The following is a 16,918-nucleotide window of genomic DNA, read 5'->3' as shown; positions in this document are numbered from 1 at the left end:
ACTATTATGTTACTATATATGTACTAATCAGAATACTAAATGTTACTGTATATGTATGAGTTTTCTTTCTTGATCCCAGTACTGAAAATAATGTGTGTGTGAATGTGGTCAAGAGTTTAGAACAATGACGGTCTGTTCCTTGGTACAAATGAATCAGACTGGCTAGAGTGCTTATCTACATAAGAAAACCTTGACTCGTAAATTATATTAAATTGGTAGGGAGACGGATGTGGGAAGGCTTGATACACAGCCTTGGTACTGGAACGGAGATGGCACGGGGTAGTGTTAGAACTAATGACGTAATTTTCAGCTTATAACCTGTGGTAACCTGTATTGTGGCAGTACTCTCTTGAATAAAGGCTGTTACTTGACTTTTAAGACCGGGCTCTGTCCATTCCTATAAAATAAGGGTCTTAGAAATTCTTATGAATTGACAGCGTGTTTCATTTGAATTGGGAATTAAAACAGAGGAATTAAATTCCTTCAACACACGTCAATATCTCCAGTGTTTCATGTCTAAATAATATTATGTTGTTACTCACTAGGGAGGTGAATCTCTGTCTCCATCTTCTCATTGTTCCTGCTCTGTTGGACTCTGCAGGTAAAGCGGTTGGTGTCAGTCTCCTGGACAATGACATATTGTTTGACTCTATACAATCCCTCGAAGTCTCTGTGTGTCTCAGGAGGACCAGCAGAGAGATGGACTCCATTACTGTTCAGCCACACCAGCTGAGGCTCAGGGTGCCAGCCTTCTGATTCACACAGCAGACCCATCCCTCCCTCTCTGTGTCCCTCAATGGACACCAAAGGCTTGGATCCTACAGCTACAGACACACAGACAGACTGATGTTAACTGGTGACAGGCTGTGAACAAATAGACACATACTGTACATTAACACATCAATATCTCCAGTGTTTCATGTCTAAATAATATTATGTTGTTACTCACTAGGGAGGTGAATCTCCGTCTCCATCTTCTCATTGATCCTGCTCTGTTGGACTCTGCAGGTAAAGCGGTTGGTGTCAGTCTCCTGGACAATGACATGTCGTTTGACTCTGTAGAATCCCTTGAAACTTCTATGTATCTCAGGAGGACCAGCAGAGATGGACTCCTTTACTGTCCAGCCACACCAGCTCAGGCTCAGGGTGCCAGCCTTCTGATTCACACAGCAAACCCATCCCTCCCTCTCTGTGTCCCACAATGGACACCACTGGCTTGGATCCTACAGCTACAGACACACAGACAGACTGATGTTAACTGGTGACAGGCTGTGAACAAATAGACACATACTGTGTCCAGTAATATGAAGGAAAGAGGTGATGTCATTGTACTGTAATTAGATTATTACATTAACATGAAAATAAACCTCACCTTTAACGAGGACTTGAACAGTGAAATCATCATACCAGCTCTTTGACTGAATTAAACATTTGTAACGTCCCTCATCAGTGCCTTGTACCCTGGTCAGTTTCAAAGAGGTGTTGCCCCTCCACAGTTCCTCTTCAAACAGTGAAGTTCTTCCACTATAGAAGAGAATCTGATCCTCTCGTATGATTTTGCTGTTTTGGTAACGAAACAGACGACCATCTAAGAAGTCCAGGTTCAGCCAGTCCACTGTCATGTCCTCAGCACTGATGTTGGGTTTGAGGTAACAGGGCAGAATGATGTCATCACCAGCTACAGCAACAATGGGATCAGTTGGACCAAGAACCTCAAACCTCTCTGAAGAGAACAGACAGAAATGAAGGAGCATTTAGGACATTACCCACCACTAAAACCTCTCTGAAGAGAACAGACATATTAACAGTTTCAATAGTTTACAGTGGATTCCTCTCTCATCTACACTGATCTGAAATACACTGTAGTATATATAGTAGTACTAGACACTGTATTATATATAGTAGTACTAGACACTGTAGTATATATAGTAGTACTAGACACTGTAGTATATATAGTAGTACTAGACACTGTAGTATATATAGTAGTACTAGACACTGTAGTATATATAGTAGTACTAGACACTGTAGTATATATAGTAGTACTAGACACTGTATTATATATAGTAGTACTAGACACTGTAGTATATATAGTAGTTCTAGACACTGTAGTATATATAGTAGTACTATACACTGCAGGATATATAGTAGTACTATAGGGTGGATTTCTACAGAAGAGTTGGATTCACCATTAGTTTAGTTTTTACATCAGTACAGATGAAGGAAAGGAGACTAGGAGAGGAATAAACCTTAGGTTATGCACCTTAACACTATACAAGCAACTAAAGACACAATGAGATAATATCACACACACACATACACACACACACACACGCAACCGATGTGTCAGATTTGTTTTAAACGTTAAGGAAAAAAGCCTAACATTGCAATAATCTGAGACGGCGCTCAGACGTAACCGCCATGTTGGAGTCAACTTTCAGAATTTCACTTCTTGTTTGGAAGATTGCCTGCCCTGTTTTTTATTTTTTTATTTCACCTTTATTTAACCAGGTAGGCTAGTTGAGAACACCTTTATTTAACCAGGTAGGCTAGTTGAGAACACCTTTATTTAACCAGGTGGGCTAGTTGAGAACACCTTTATTTAACCAGGTAGGCTAGTTGAGAACACCTTTATTTAACCAGGTAGGCTAGTTGAGAACACCTTTATTTAACCAGGTGGGCTAGTTGAGAACACCTTTATTTAACCAGGTGGGCTAGTTGAGAACACCTTTATTTAACCAGGTAGGCTAGTTGAGAACACCTTTATTTAACCAGGTGGGCTAGTTGAGAACACCTTTCTTTAACCAGGTGGGCTAGTTGAGAACACCTTTATTTAACCAGGTAGGCTAGTTGAGAACACCTTTATTTAACCAGGTGGGCTAGTTGAGAACACCTTTATTTAACCAGGTGGGCTAGTTGAGAACACCTTTCTTTAACCAGGTGGGCTAGTTGAGAACACCTTTATTTAACCAGGTGGGCTAGTTGAGAACACCTTTATTTAACCAGGTGGGCTAGTTGAGAACACCTTTCTTTAACCAGGTGGGCTAGTTGAGAACACCTTTCTTTAACCAGGTGGGCTAGTTGAGAACACCTTTCTTTAACCAGGTGGGCTAGTTGAGAACACCTTTATTTAACCAGGTAGGCTAGTTGAGAACACCTTTATTTAACCAGGTAGGCTAGTTGAGAACACCTTTCTTTAACCAGGTAGGCTAGTTGAGAACACCTTTATTTAACCAGGTAGGCTAGTTGAGAACACCTTTCTTTAACCAGGTAGGCTAGTTGAGAACACCTTTCTTTAACCAGGTAGGCTAGTTGAGAACACCTTTATTTAACCAGGTAGGCTAGTTGAGAACACCTTTCTTTAACCAGGTAGGCTAGTTGAGAACACCTTTATTTAACCAGGTAGGCTAGTTGAGAACACCTTTATTTAACCAGGTGGGCTAGTTGAGAACACCTTTATTTAACCAGGTAGGCTAGTTGAGAACACCTTTATTTAACCAGGTAGGCTAGTTGAGAACACCTTCATTTAACCAGGTAGGCTAGTTGAGAACACCTTTATTTAACCAGGTGGGCTAGTTGAGAACACCTTTATTTAACCAGGTAGGCTAGTTGAGAACACCTTTATTTAACCAGGTAGGCTAGTTGAGAACACCTTTATTTAACCAGGTGGGCTAGTTGAGAACACCTTTATTTAACCAGGTAGGCTAGTTGAGAACACCTTTATTTAACCAGGTAGGCTAGTTGAGAACACCTTTATTTAACCAGGTAGGCTAGTTGAGAACACCTTTATTTAACCAGGTAGGCTAGTTGAGAACACCTTTATTTAACCAGGTAGGCTAGTTGAGAACACCTTTATTTAACCAGGTAGGCTAGTTGAGAACACCTTTATTTAACCAGGTAGGCTAGTTGAGAACACCTTTATTTAACCAGGTAGGCTAGTTGAGAACACCTTTATTTAACCAGGTAGGCTAGTTGAGAACACCTTTATTTAACCAGGTGGGCTAGTTGAGAACACCTTTCTTTAACCAGGTGGGCTAGTTGAGAACACCTTTCTTTAACCAGGTGGGCTAGTTGAGAACACCTTTCTTTAACCAGGTGGGCTAGTTGAGAACACCTTTATTTAACCAGGTGGGCTAGTTGAGAACACCTTTATTTAACCAGGTGGGCTAGTTGAGAACACCTTTCTTTAACCAGGTGGGCTAGTTGAGAACACCTTTCTTTAACCAGGTGGGCTAGTTGAGAACACCTTTCTTTAACCAGGTGGGCTAGTTGAGAACACCTTTCTTTAACCAGGTGGGCTAGTTGAGAACACCTTTATTTAACCAGGTGGGCTAGTTGAGAACACCTTTATTTAACCAGGTGGGCTAGTTGAGAACACCTTTCTTTAACCAGGTGGGCTAGTTGAGAACACCTTTATTTAACCAGGTAGGCTAGTTGAGAACACCTTTATTTAACCAGGTAGGCTAGTTGAGAACACCTTTATTTAACCAGGTAGGCTAGTTGAGAACACCTTTATTTAACCAGGTGGGCTAGTTGAGAACACCTTTATTTAACCAGGTGGGCTAGTTGAGAACACCTTTATTTAACCAGGTAGGCTAGTTGAGAACACCTTTATTTAACCAGGTAGGCTAGTTGAGAACACCTTTATTTAACCAGGTAGGCTAGTTGAGAACACCTTTATTTAACCAGGTGGGCTAGTTGAGAACACCTTTATTTAACCAGGTAGGCTAGTTGAGAACACCTTTATTTAACCAGGTAGGCTAGTTGAGAACACCTTTATTTAACCAGGTGGGCTAGTTGAGAACACCTTTATTTAACCAGGTAGGCTAGTTGAGAACACCTTTATTTAACCAGGTAGGCTAGTTGAGAACACCTTTATTTAACCAGGTAGGCTAGTTGAGAACACCTTTATTTAACCAGGTAGGCTAGTTGAGAACACCTTTATTTAACCAGGTAGGCTAGTTGAGAACACCTTTATTTAACCAGGTAGGCTAGTTGAGAACACCTTTATTTAACCAGGTGGGCTAGTTGAGAACACCTTTATTTAACCAGGTAGGCTAGTTGAGAACACCTTTATTTAACCAGGTAGGCTAGTTGAGAACACCTTTATTTAACCAGGTGGGCTAGTTGAGAACACCTTTATTTAACCAGGTAGGCTAGTTGAGAACACCTTTATTTAACCAGGTAGGCTAGTTGAGAACACCTTTCTTTAACCAGGTAGGCTAGTTGAGAACACCTTTATTTAACCAGGTAGGCTAGTTGAGAACACCTTTATTTAACCAGGTAGGCTAGTTGAGAACACCTTTATTTAACCAGGTTGTTGGCTAGTTGAGAACACCTTTATTTAACCAGGTAGGCTAGTTGAGAACACCTTTATTTAACCAGGTTGGCTAGTTGAGAACACCTTTATTTAACCAGGTAGGCTAGTTGAGAACACCTTCATTTAACCAGGTAGGCTAGTTGAGAACACCTTCATTTAACCAGGTAGGCTAGTTGAGAACACCTTTATTTAACCAGGTAGGCTAGTTGAGAACACCTTTATTTAACCAGGTAGGCTAGTTGAGAACACCTTTATTTAACCAGGTAGGCTAGTTGAGAACACCTTTCTTTAACCAGGTAGGCTAGTTGAGAACACCTTTATTTAACCAGGTAGGCTAGTTGAGAACACCTTTCTTTAACCAGGTAGGCTAGTTGAGAACACCTTTCTTTAACCAGGTAGGCTAGTTGAGAACACCTTTATTTAACCAGGTAGGCTAGTTGAGAACACCTTTCTTTAACCAGGTAGGCTAGTTGAGAACACCTTTATTTAACCAGGTAGGCTAGTTGAGAACACCTTTATTTAACCAGGTAGGCTAGTTGAGAACACCTTTATTTAACCAGGTGGGCTAGTTGAGAACACCTTTATTTAACCAGGTAGGCTAGTTGAGAACACCTTTATTTAACCAGGTAGGCTAGTTGAGAACACCTTCATTTAACCAGGTAGGCTAGTTGAGAACACCTTTATTTAACCAGGTGGGCTAGTTGAGAACACCTTTATTTAACCAGGTAGGCTAGTTGAGAACACCTTTATTTAACCAGGTAGGCTAGTTGAGAACACCTTTATTTAACCAGGTGGGCTAGTTGAGAACACCTTTATTTAACCAGGTAGGCTAGTTGAGAACACCTTTATTTAACCAGGTAGGCTAGTTGAGAACACCTTTATTTAACCAGGTAGGCTAGTTGAGAACACCTTTATTTAACCAGGTAGGCTAGTTGAGAACACCTTTATTTAACCAGGTAGGCTAGTTGAGAACACCTTTATTTAACCAGGTAGGCTAGTTGAGAACACCTTTATTTAACCAGGTAGGCTAGTTGAGAACACCTTTATTTAACCAGGTAGGCTAGTTGAGAACACCTTTATTTAACCAGGTAGGCTAGTTGAGAACACCTTTATTTAACCAGGTGGGCTAGTTGAGAACACCTTTCTTTAACCAGGTGGGCTAGTTGAGAACACCTTTCTTTAACCAGGTGGGCTAGTTGAGAACACCTTTCTTTAACCAGGTGGGCTAGTTGAGAACACCTTTATTTAACCAGGTGGGCTAGTTGAGAACACCTTTATTTAACCAGGTGGGCTAGTTGAGAACACCTTTCTTTAACCAGGTGGGCTAGTTGAGAACACCTTTCTTTAACCAGGTGGGCTAGTTGAGAACACCTTTCTTTAACCAGGTGGGCTAGTTGAGAACACCTTTCTTTAACCAGGTGGGCTAGTTGAGAACACCTTTATTTAACCAGGTGGGCTAGTTGAGAACACCTTTATTTAACCAGGTGGGCTAGTTGAGAACACCTTTATTTAACCAGGTGGGCTAGTTGAGAACACCTTTATTTAACCAGGTAGGCTAGTTGAGAACACCTTTATTTAACCAGGTGGGCTAGTTGAGAACACCTTTAGTTAACCAGGTAGGCTAGTTGAGAACACCTTTATTTAACCAGGTGGGCTAGTTGAGAACACCTTTAGTTAACCAGGTAGGCTAGTTGAGAACACCTTTATCTAACCAGGTAGGATAGTTGAGAACACCTTCATTTAACCAGGTAGGCTAGTTGAGAACACCTTTATTTAACCAGGTGGGCTAGTTGAGAACACCTTTATTTAACCAGGTGGGCTAGTTGAGAACACCTTTATTTAACCAGGTAGGCTAGTTGAGAACACCTTTATTTAACCAGGTAGGCTAGTTGAGAACACCTTTATTTAACCAGGTAGGCTAGTTGAACACCTTTATTTAACCAGGTAAGTTGAGAACACCTTTATTTAACCAGGTAGGCTAGTTGAGAACACCTTTATTTAACCAGGTAGGCTAGTTGAGAACACCTTTATTTAACCAGGTAGGCTAGTTGAGAACACCTTTATTTAACCAGGTAGGCTAGTTGAGAACACCTTTATTTAACCAGGTAGGCTAGTTGAGAACACCTTTATTTAACCAGGTAGGCTAGTTGAGAACACCTTTATTTAACCAGGTAGGCTAGTTGAGAACACCTTTCTTTAACCAGGTAGGCTAGTTGAGAACACCTTTATTTAACCAGGTGGGCTAGTTGAGAACACCTTTCTTTAACCAGGTGGGCTAGTTGAGAACACCTTTCTTTAACCAGGTGGGCTAGTTGAGAACACCTTTATTTAACCAGGTAGGCCAGTTGAGAACACCTTTATTTAACCAGGTGGGCTAGTTGAGAACACCTTTATTTAACCAGGTGGGCTAGTTGAGAACACCTTTATTTAACCAGGTGGGCTAGTTGAGAACACCTTTATTTAACCAGGTAGGCTAGTTGAGAACACCTTTATTTAACCAGGTAGGCTAGTTGAGAACACCTTTATTTAACCAGGTAGGCTAGTTGAGAACACCTTTATTTAACCAGGTAGGCTAGTTGAGAACACCTTTATTTAACCAGGTAGGCTAGTTGAGAACACCTTTATTTAACCAGGTAGGCTAGTTGAGAACACCTTTATTTAACCAGGTAGGCTAGTTGAGAACACCTTTATTTAACCAGGTAGGCTAGTTGAGAACACCTTTATTTAACCAGGTAGGCTAGTTGAGAACACCTTTATTTAACCAGGTAGGCTAGTTGAGAACACCTTTATTTAACCAGGTAGGCTAGTTGAGAACACCTTTATTTAACCAGGTAGGCTAGTTGAGAACACCTTTATTTAACCAGGTAGGCTAGTTGAGAACACCTTTCTTTAACCAGGTAGGCTAGTTGAGAACACCTTTCTTTAACCAGGTGGGCTAGTTGAGAACACCTTTCTTTAACCAGGTGGGCTAGTTGAGAACACCTTTCTTTAACCAGGTGGGCTAGTTGAGAACACCTTTCTTTAACCAGGTGGGCTAGTTGAGAACACCTTTATTTAACCAGGTGGGCTAGTTGAGAACACCTTTATTTAACCAGGTGGGCTAGTTGAGAACACCTTTCTTTAACCAGGTGGGCTAGTTGAGAACACCTTTATTTAACCAGGTAGGCTAGTTGAGAACACCTTTATTTAACCAGGTAGGCTGGTTGAGAACACCTTTATTTAACCAGGTAGGCTAGTTGAGAACACCTTTATTTAACCAGGTAGGCTAGTTGAGAACACCTTTATTTAACCAGGTAGGCTAGTTGAGAACACCTTTATTTAACCAGGTAGGCTAGTTGAGAACACCTTTATTTAACCAGGTAGGCTAGTTGAGAACACCTTTATTTAACCAGGTAGGCTAGTTGAGAACACCTTTATTTAACCAGGTAGGCTAGTTGAGAACACCTTTATTTAACCAGGTAGGCTAGTTGAGAACACCTTTATTTAACCAGGTTGGCTAGTTGAGAACACCTTTATTTAACCAGGTAGGCTAGTTGAGAACACCTTTATTTAACCAGGTAGGCTAGTTGAGAACACCTTCATTTAACCAGGTAGGCTAGTTGAGAACACCTTTATTTAACCAGGTAGGCTAGTTGAGAACACCTTTATTTAACCAGGTAGGCTAGTTGAGAACACCTTTATTTAACCAGGTAGGCTAGTTGAGAACACCTTTATTTAACCAGGTAGGCTAGTTGAGAACACCTTTATTTAACCAGGTAGGCTAGTTGAGAACACCTTTATTTAACCAGGTAGGCTAGTTGAGAACACCTTTCTTTAACCAGGTAGGCTAGTTGAGAACACCTTTCTTTAACCAGGTAGGCTAGTTGAGAACACCTTTCTTTAACCAGGTAGGCTAGTTGAGAACACCTTTATTTAACCAGGTAGGCTAGTTGAGAACACCTTTATTTAACCAGGTAGGCTAGTTGAGAACACCTTTATTTAACCAGGTAGGCTAGTTGAGAACACCTTTATTTAACCAGGTAGGCTAGTTGAGAACACCTTTATTTAACCAGGTAGGCTAGTTGAGAACACCTTTATTTAACCAGGTAGGCTAGTTGAGAACACCTTTATTTAACCAGGTAGGCTAGTTGAGAACACCTTTATTTAACCAGGTAGGCTAGTTGAGAACACCTTTATTTAACCAGGTAGGCTAGTTGAGAACACCTTTATTTAACCAGGTAGGCTAGTTGAGAACACCTTTATTTAACCAGGTAGGCTAGTTGAGAACACCTTTATTTAACCAGGTGGGCTAGTTGAGAACACCTTTATTTAACCAGGTAGGCTAGTTGAGAACACCTTTATTTAACCAGGTAGGCTAGTTGAGAACACCTTTATTTAACCAGGTAGGCTAGTTGAGAACACCTTTATTTAACCAGGTAGGCTAGTTGAGAACACCTTTATTTAACCAGGTAGGCTAGTTGAGAACACCTTTATTTAACCAGGTAGGCTAGTTGAGAACACCTTTATTTAACCAGGTAGGCTAGTTGAGAACACCTTTATTTAACCAGGTAGGCTAGTTGAGAACACCTTTATTTAACCAGGTAGGCTAGTTGAGAACACCTTTATTTAACCAGGTGGGCTAGTTGAGAACACCTTTCTTTAACCAGGTGGGCTAGTTGAGAACACCTTTATTTAACCAGGTGGGCTAGTTGAGAACACCTTTATTTAACCAGGTGGGCTAGTTGAGAACACCTTTATTTAACCAGGTGGGCTAGTTGAGAACACCTTTATTTAACCAGGTGGGCTAGTTGAGAACACCTTTATTTAACCAGGTGGGCTAGTTGAGAACACCTTTATTTAACCAGGTGGGCTAGTTGAGAACACCTTTATTTAACCAGGTGGGCTAGTTGAGAACACCTTTATTTAACCAGGTAGGCTAGTTGAGAACACCTTTATTTAACCAGGTGGGCTAGTTGAGAACACCTTTATTTAACCAGGTAGGCTAGTTGAGAACACCTTTATTTAACCAGGTAGGCTAGTTGAGAACACCTTTATTTAACCAGGTGGGCTAGTTGAGAACACCTTTATTTAACCAGGTAGGCTAGTTGAGAACACCTTTATTTAACCAGGTAGGCTAGTTGAGAACACCTTTATTTAACCAGGTGGGCTAGTTGAGAACACCTTTATTTAACCAGGTAGGCTAGTTGAGAACACCTTTATTTAACCAGGTAGGCTAGTTGAGAACACCTTTATTTAACCAGGTGGGCTAGTTGAGAACACCTTTATTTAACCAGGTAGGCTAGTTGAGAACACCTTTATTTAACCAGGTAGGCTAGTTGAGAACACCTTTATTTAACCAGGTAGGCTAGTTGAGAACACCTTTATTTAACCAGGTAGGCTAGTTGAGAACACCTTTATTTAACCAGGTAGGCTAGTTGAGAACACCTTTATTTAACCAGGTAGGCTAGTTGAGAACACCTTTATTTAACCAGGTAGGCTAGTTGAGAACACCTTTATTTAACCAGGTAGGCTAGTTGAGAACACCTTTATTTAACCAGGTAGGCTAGTTGAGAACACCTTTATTTAACCAGGTAGGCTAGTTGAGAACACCTTTATTTAACCAGGTAGGCTAGTTGAGAACACCTTTATTTAACCAGGTAGGCTAGTTGAGAACACCTTTATTTAACCAGGTAGGCTAGTTGAGAACACCTTTATTTAACCAGGTAGGCTAGTTGAGAACACCTTTATTTAACCAGGTAGGCTAGTTGAGAACACCTTTATTTAACCAGGTAGGCTAGGTTGGCTAGTTGAGAACACCTTTATTTAACCAGGTAGGCTAGTTGAGAACACCTTTATTTAACCAGGTAGGCTAGTTGAGAACACCTTTATTTAACCAGGTAGGCTAGTTGAGAACACCTTTATTTAACCAGGTAGGCTAGTTGAGAACACCTTTATTTAACCAGGTAGGCTAGTTGAGAACACCTTTATTTAACCAGGTAGGCTAGTTGAGAACACCTTTATTTAACCAGGTAGGCTAGTTGAGAACACCTTTATTTAACCAGGTAGGCTAGTTGAGAACACCTTTATTTAACCAGGTAGGCTAGTTGAGAACACCTTTATTTAACCAGGTAGGCTAGTTGAGAACACCTTTATTTAACCAGGTAGGCTAGTTGAGAACACCTTTCTTTAACCAGGTAGGCTAGTTGAGAACACCTTTATTTAACCAGGTAGGCTAGTTGAGAATACCTTTCTTTAACCAGGTAGGCTAGTTGAGAACACCTTTCTTTAACCAGGTAGGCTAGTTGAGAACACCTTTATTTAACCAGGTAGGCTAGTTGAGAACACCTTTATTTAACCAGGTAGGCTAGTTGAGAACACCTTTATTTAACCAGGTAGGAGAACACCTTTAGTTGAGAACACCTTTATTTAACCAGGTAGGCTAGTTGAGAACACCTTTATTTAACCAGGTGGGCTAGTTGAGAACACCTTTATTTAACCAGGTAGGCTAGTTGAGAACACCTTTATTTAACCAGGTAGGCTAGTTGAGAACACCTTTATTTAACCAGGTAGGCTAGTTGAGAACACCTTTATTTAACCAGGTGGGCTAGTTGAGAACACCTTTATTTAACCAGGTAGGCTAGTTGAGAACACCTTTATTTAACCAGGTAGGCTAGTTGAGAACACCTTTATTTAACCAGGTAGGCTAGTTGAGAACACCTTTATTTAACCAGGTAGGCTAGTTGAGAACACCTTTATTTAACCAGGTAGGCTAGTTGAGAACACCTTTATTTAACCAGGTAGGCTAGTTGAGAACACCTTTATTTAACCAGGTAGGCTAGTTGAGAACACCTTTATTTAACCAGGTAGGCTAGTTGAGAACACCTTTATTTAACCAGGTGGGCTAGTTGAGAACACCTTTATTTAACCAGGTGGGCTAGTTGAGAACACCTTTCTTTAACCAGGTAGGCTAGTTGAGAACACCTTTCTTTAACCAGGTAGGCTAGTTGAGAACACCTTTATTTAACCAGGTGGGCTAGTTGAGAACACCTTTATTTAACCAGGTAGTTGAGAACACTATTTAACCAGGTGGGCTAGTTGAGAACACCTTTCTTTAACCAGGTGGGCTAGTTGAGAACACCTTTCTTTAACCAGGTGGGCTAGTTGAGAACACCTTTATTTAACCAGGTGGGCTAGTTGAGAACACCTTTATTTAACCAGGTGGGCTAGTTGAGAACACCTTTATTTAACCAGGTGGGCTAGTTGAGAACACCTTTTAACCAGGTTTAACCAGGTGGGCTAGTTGAGAACACCTTTATTTAACCAGGTAGGCTAGTTGAGAACACCTTTCATTTAACCAGGTAGGCTAGTTGAGAACACCTTTATTTAACCAGGTAGGCTAGTTGAGAACACCTTCATTTAACCAGGTAGGCTAGTTGAGAACACCTTTATTTAACCAGGTAGGCTAGTTGAGAACACCTTCATTTAACCAGGTAGGCTAGTTGAGAACACCTTTATTTAACCAGGTGGGCTAGTTGAGAACACCTTCATTTAACCAGGTAGGCTAGTTGAGAACACCTTTATTTAACCAGGTAGGCTAGTTGAGAACACCTTTCTTTAACCAGGTAGGCTAGTTGAGAACACCTTTATTTAACCAGGTAGGCTAGTTGAGAACACCTTTCTTTAACCAGGTAGGCTAGTTGAGAACACCTTTATTTAACCAGGTAGGCTAGTTGAGAACACCTTTATTTAACCAGGTGGGCTAGTTGAGAACACCTTTATTTAACCAGGTAGGCTAGTTGAGAACACTTTATTTAAACTAGGCAAGTCAGTGAAAACTTGTTGAGGATAGGGGGCAGTATTTTCACTTTGGATGAATTGCGTGCCCATAGTGAACTGCATCATTCTAGATTGCTAATATATGCATATTATTATTACTATTGGATAGAAAACACTCTGAAGTTTCTAAAACTGTTTGAATTATGTCTGTGAGTATAACAGAACTCATAGGTTATCTCAGTTCACTGGTCACGATGGCAACACCCACCCGAAGCACGCGCTCCAGCAGGTGTATCTCACTGATCATCCCTAAAGCCAACACCTCATTTGGCTGCCTTTCGTTCCAGTTCTCTGCTGCCTGTGACTGGAACGAATTGCAAAATTCGCTGAAGTTGGAGACTTTTATCTCCCTCACCAACTTCAAACATCTGCTATCTGAGCAGCTAACCGATCGCTGCAGCTGTACATAGTCTATCGGTAAATGAAGGGGGGTGAGAAGGATTACTTATCCTATCTAGGTATTCCTTAAGAGGTGGGGTTTCAGACACCTGAAACCCCACCTCTTTAAGGAATACCTAGGATAGGATAAGTAATCCTTCTCACCCCCCTTTAAGATTTAGATGCACTATTGTAAAGTGACTATTCTACTGGATGTCATAAGGTGAATGCACCAATTTGTAAGTCGCTCTGGATAAGAGCGTCTGCTAAATGACTTAAATGTAAATGTAAATAGCCCACCCAATTTTACCTACCTCTTCCCCATACTGTTTATATTTATTTACTTTTCTGCTCTTTGCACACCAGTATCTCTACCTGTACATGACCATCTGATCATTTATCACTCCAGTGTTAATCTGCAAAATTGTAATTATTCGCCTACCTCCTCATGCCTTTTGCCACAATGTATATAGACTCTCTTTTTTTCTACTGTGTTATTGACTTGTTAATTGTTTACTCCATGTGTAACTCTGTGTTGTCTGTTCACACTGCTATGCTTTATCTTGGCCAGGTCGCAGTTGCAAATGAGAACTTGTTCTCAACTAGCCTACCTGGTTAAATAAAGGTCAAATGAACTCTGATACACCTCTATCACTGATGGACCAGTCACATTTCATTCATTAAATTAAGAAGTGGTGGGAGGGTAGAATATCTTCATTGGGGAAGTTGTCTCACAGAGGAACACGGGACTCATTTAGGTGGTGGAACTCAAATAGGATTTGTGCCGTTGGAGAAGTGATATGAGACAAGGAGTCTCAGAGAGAGACTACATCTTCTAGTGTTCATGTTAATGATGTTCTCACTGTCTTCCATCTACTCTACATGTTTACAGAGGTCCTCAAGAAGGAAAGTGGTAAGTAGTATCTTCAGATCATCACTTTGCAATAATTATTTGAAGCAGTTAAAGTATTTTTTTTGGTTGCTGAGCACATTTTAAGATGTTCCATCTGATGTTGGAACAGTGGTATGAGACAAGGGCCGGGATTCAACTCAAGGCGCAATTTAACAAAGCACTATTACAGACTTTTAAAAGTATTTTACACATGAATCGGCATGTGCAGTGTTTACCATGAATGTGATCTCTGTGAATGCTGGTGAAAATGCCTTTAAAAAGTGCATTGTCAGGTGTGAAGTGCCCTGTGATATACTGCACATTGGATTGAATCCTGACCAAGGAGTCTCAGAGAGAGACTACATCTTCTAGTGTTCATGTTAATGATGTTCTCACTGTCTTCCATCTACTCCACATAGACAATTTACAGACAATTTCATGGAGAGGTTCTGTAAGTACTGTCTTCAGATCATCACTTTGATAACATTATTAGAACCACAAAAGGAACATTTTCTTTAATTTACCGACTGCAAGTACAAAAACATTTTAAGAAGGTTATTTTGAGGTCATTGAGCTCATACTCTACATGTTTACAGATGACCTCACTATGGAGCTAGGTAAGTAGTGTCTTAAGATCATCACTTTGCTAGAATAATTTGAAGCATTTTAAGTCTAGGAGAGGAATAAACCTTAGGTTATGCACCTTAACACTATACAAGCAACTAAAGACACAATGAGATAATATTAATCACACACACACCAGTACAGATGAAGGAAAGGAGACTAGGAGAGGAAATCTCCTTAGGCCAGACACCCTAAAGGGATCTCCACAGTTTACACAATGGAGCTGATGGACAATAGTAGTAGAACTATGTAGACAGAACAGCAAAAGGACCTCCTTCAGCTCTGTTTGATTAGACTGTGTAGAACCCTTAAGACCACAATAGTGACTAAAGACACAATGAGATCATATTAATCACACACACAGAGGTATTAAAGGCAGTGAGATATTAAATATGTATTCTACTGTACCAGAGTCTGCTGTGTGTAGGAGATGTAGAAGAATCAGACACAGACAGTCTAGTTGAGTCACCTTCATTCCTGAAGACAATTAGATTCATCATAAAGAGAAAGACTAACACAACTTGAAACCTGGAAAGCAATACTGTAGCATTAATTATACAATAACAATGGATAACATAGTATAACACATTTCAATAGCAAACTAGCTGATCCATTTACCTGGTTGAATCGGTCCTATTGAGGCACTGCAGTCTGATAAATGTACTAGTGTTCTGTGATCAAACTATTGTGATGTGATCAAACTACCTTCTTATTCTTTCTATTCCTTGGAACAAGAACCTGTTCAACTGCATCGCTGCACACAACTGTTGCATAGTGAGCTCAGAATCAGATAACATGGGTGTGAACTGTGGTGGTAAGTTTTGGTTGTGGATTCCAAGCCTGGCTGATGTGCAGACCACATGACATAGAGAGGTCTATAACCCAAGCAAAACACATGATAGTTTACTTAAATCTGTGCCACTCCATTTATATAGTATGATATGTTTATGTTAGGTTACATCACTAGACTAGATGTAACTTAGTAAACGTATATTCAGAACATTTAAATTAGTATAAGTTACGTTTGATATGGTCACATAAGACAGATGGTTATTTAAGGCATAACTGAAAGGAGGTGGTTGGACGAGGTGGACGTTTAACGTAAACATCTAGTGTAATGATCTAGTGGTAACGTGTTTGAATCTCACCACAGACAAACACACGTTCACACTCATGTACCTCTTCTAAATCATTTCCATGTGAATGTACATTAACAGGAACAGCCAAGGAGAGCAAGGCTTTCAAACCTTTCTAGAGGCTCTTTAATGTCTTGTGTTTTTCCACAGGAAGTCCCTTACATTTTACAGTCCATAGTTTTCCTCCACAGATCTTATTATTCAGCACCAGTTAACTATAGGTCACATTAATTTCATATATTTAGAATGTGATGTCATTATTCAGCACCAGTGAACTACAGGTTACATTCATTTCATATCTTTAGAATGTGATCTTATTATTCAGCACCAGTGAACTACAGGTTACATTCATTTCATATCTTTAGAATGTGATCTTATTATTCAGCACCAGTGAATTTCATATCTTTAGGTCTACATTCATTTCATATCTTTAGATCTTATTATTCAGCAAGTGAACTGGTCCTTCATTTCATATCTTTAGAATGTGCAAAGGCCTCCTTGAAGATGTAGACAGGCAGCGGGAACAAGTGTGGGAAAAAACGGTCACAAACCCAAATATCAAACACACAAAATGGAAATAAGAAATCAAATATATTAATATTGCTCCTGTGAGTACCACCATATGATCCTTAAAGGGGCAATCTGGGATTCAAATCCCCCCACCACTTTCTTTGGGTAAACAGCTGGGATGGAGCTGGAAAAAATTAAACCACTCAAATTCAAAGATGAAGCAAGGATGGATGCAAGGACTGACCA

General features: G+C 40.2%; 1 protein-coding gene across 2 annotated transcripts in view; it reads right to left on the bottom strand.

Moving 5' to 3' along the window:
* Positions 1-16,551, bottom strand: part of LOC118380840 (butyrophilin subfamily 1 member A1-like) — a 41,467-nt gene extending 24,916 nt beyond the window's left edge. For both annotated transcript variants that reach the window (XM_052500534.1, XM_052500535.1), the window contains exons 1-4: positions 15,645-16,551; positions 15,435-15,503; positions 1,373-1,723; positions 543-824 (exon numbers count right to left, since the gene is read on the bottom strand). In XM_052500534.1, coding sequence (XP_052356494.1) covers positions 543-824; positions 1,373-1,723; positions 15,435-15,501 — 700 coding nt within the window. In that variant the 5' untranslated portion in view covers positions 15,502-15,503; positions 15,645-16,551. The remainder of the gene's footprint in view (positions 1-542; positions 825-1,372; positions 1,724-15,434; positions 15,504-15,644) is intronic.
* Between the last annotated feature and the right edge of the window lie 367 nt (positions 16,552-16,918).

The sequence above is a fragment of the Oncorhynchus keta genome, unplaced genomic scaffold, assembly GCF_023373465.1.
Source record: "Oncorhynchus keta strain PuntledgeMale-10-30-2019 unplaced genomic scaffold, Oket_V2 Un_contig_11201_pilon_pilon, whole genome shotgun sequence".
NCBI classification, from domain to species: Eukaryota; Metazoa; Chordata; class Actinopteri; order Salmoniformes; family Salmonidae; genus Oncorhynchus; species Oncorhynchus keta.
The sequence above is the reverse complement of the archived record's forward strand: the minus strand, read 5'-3'. Positions and strand labels throughout refer to the sequence as shown.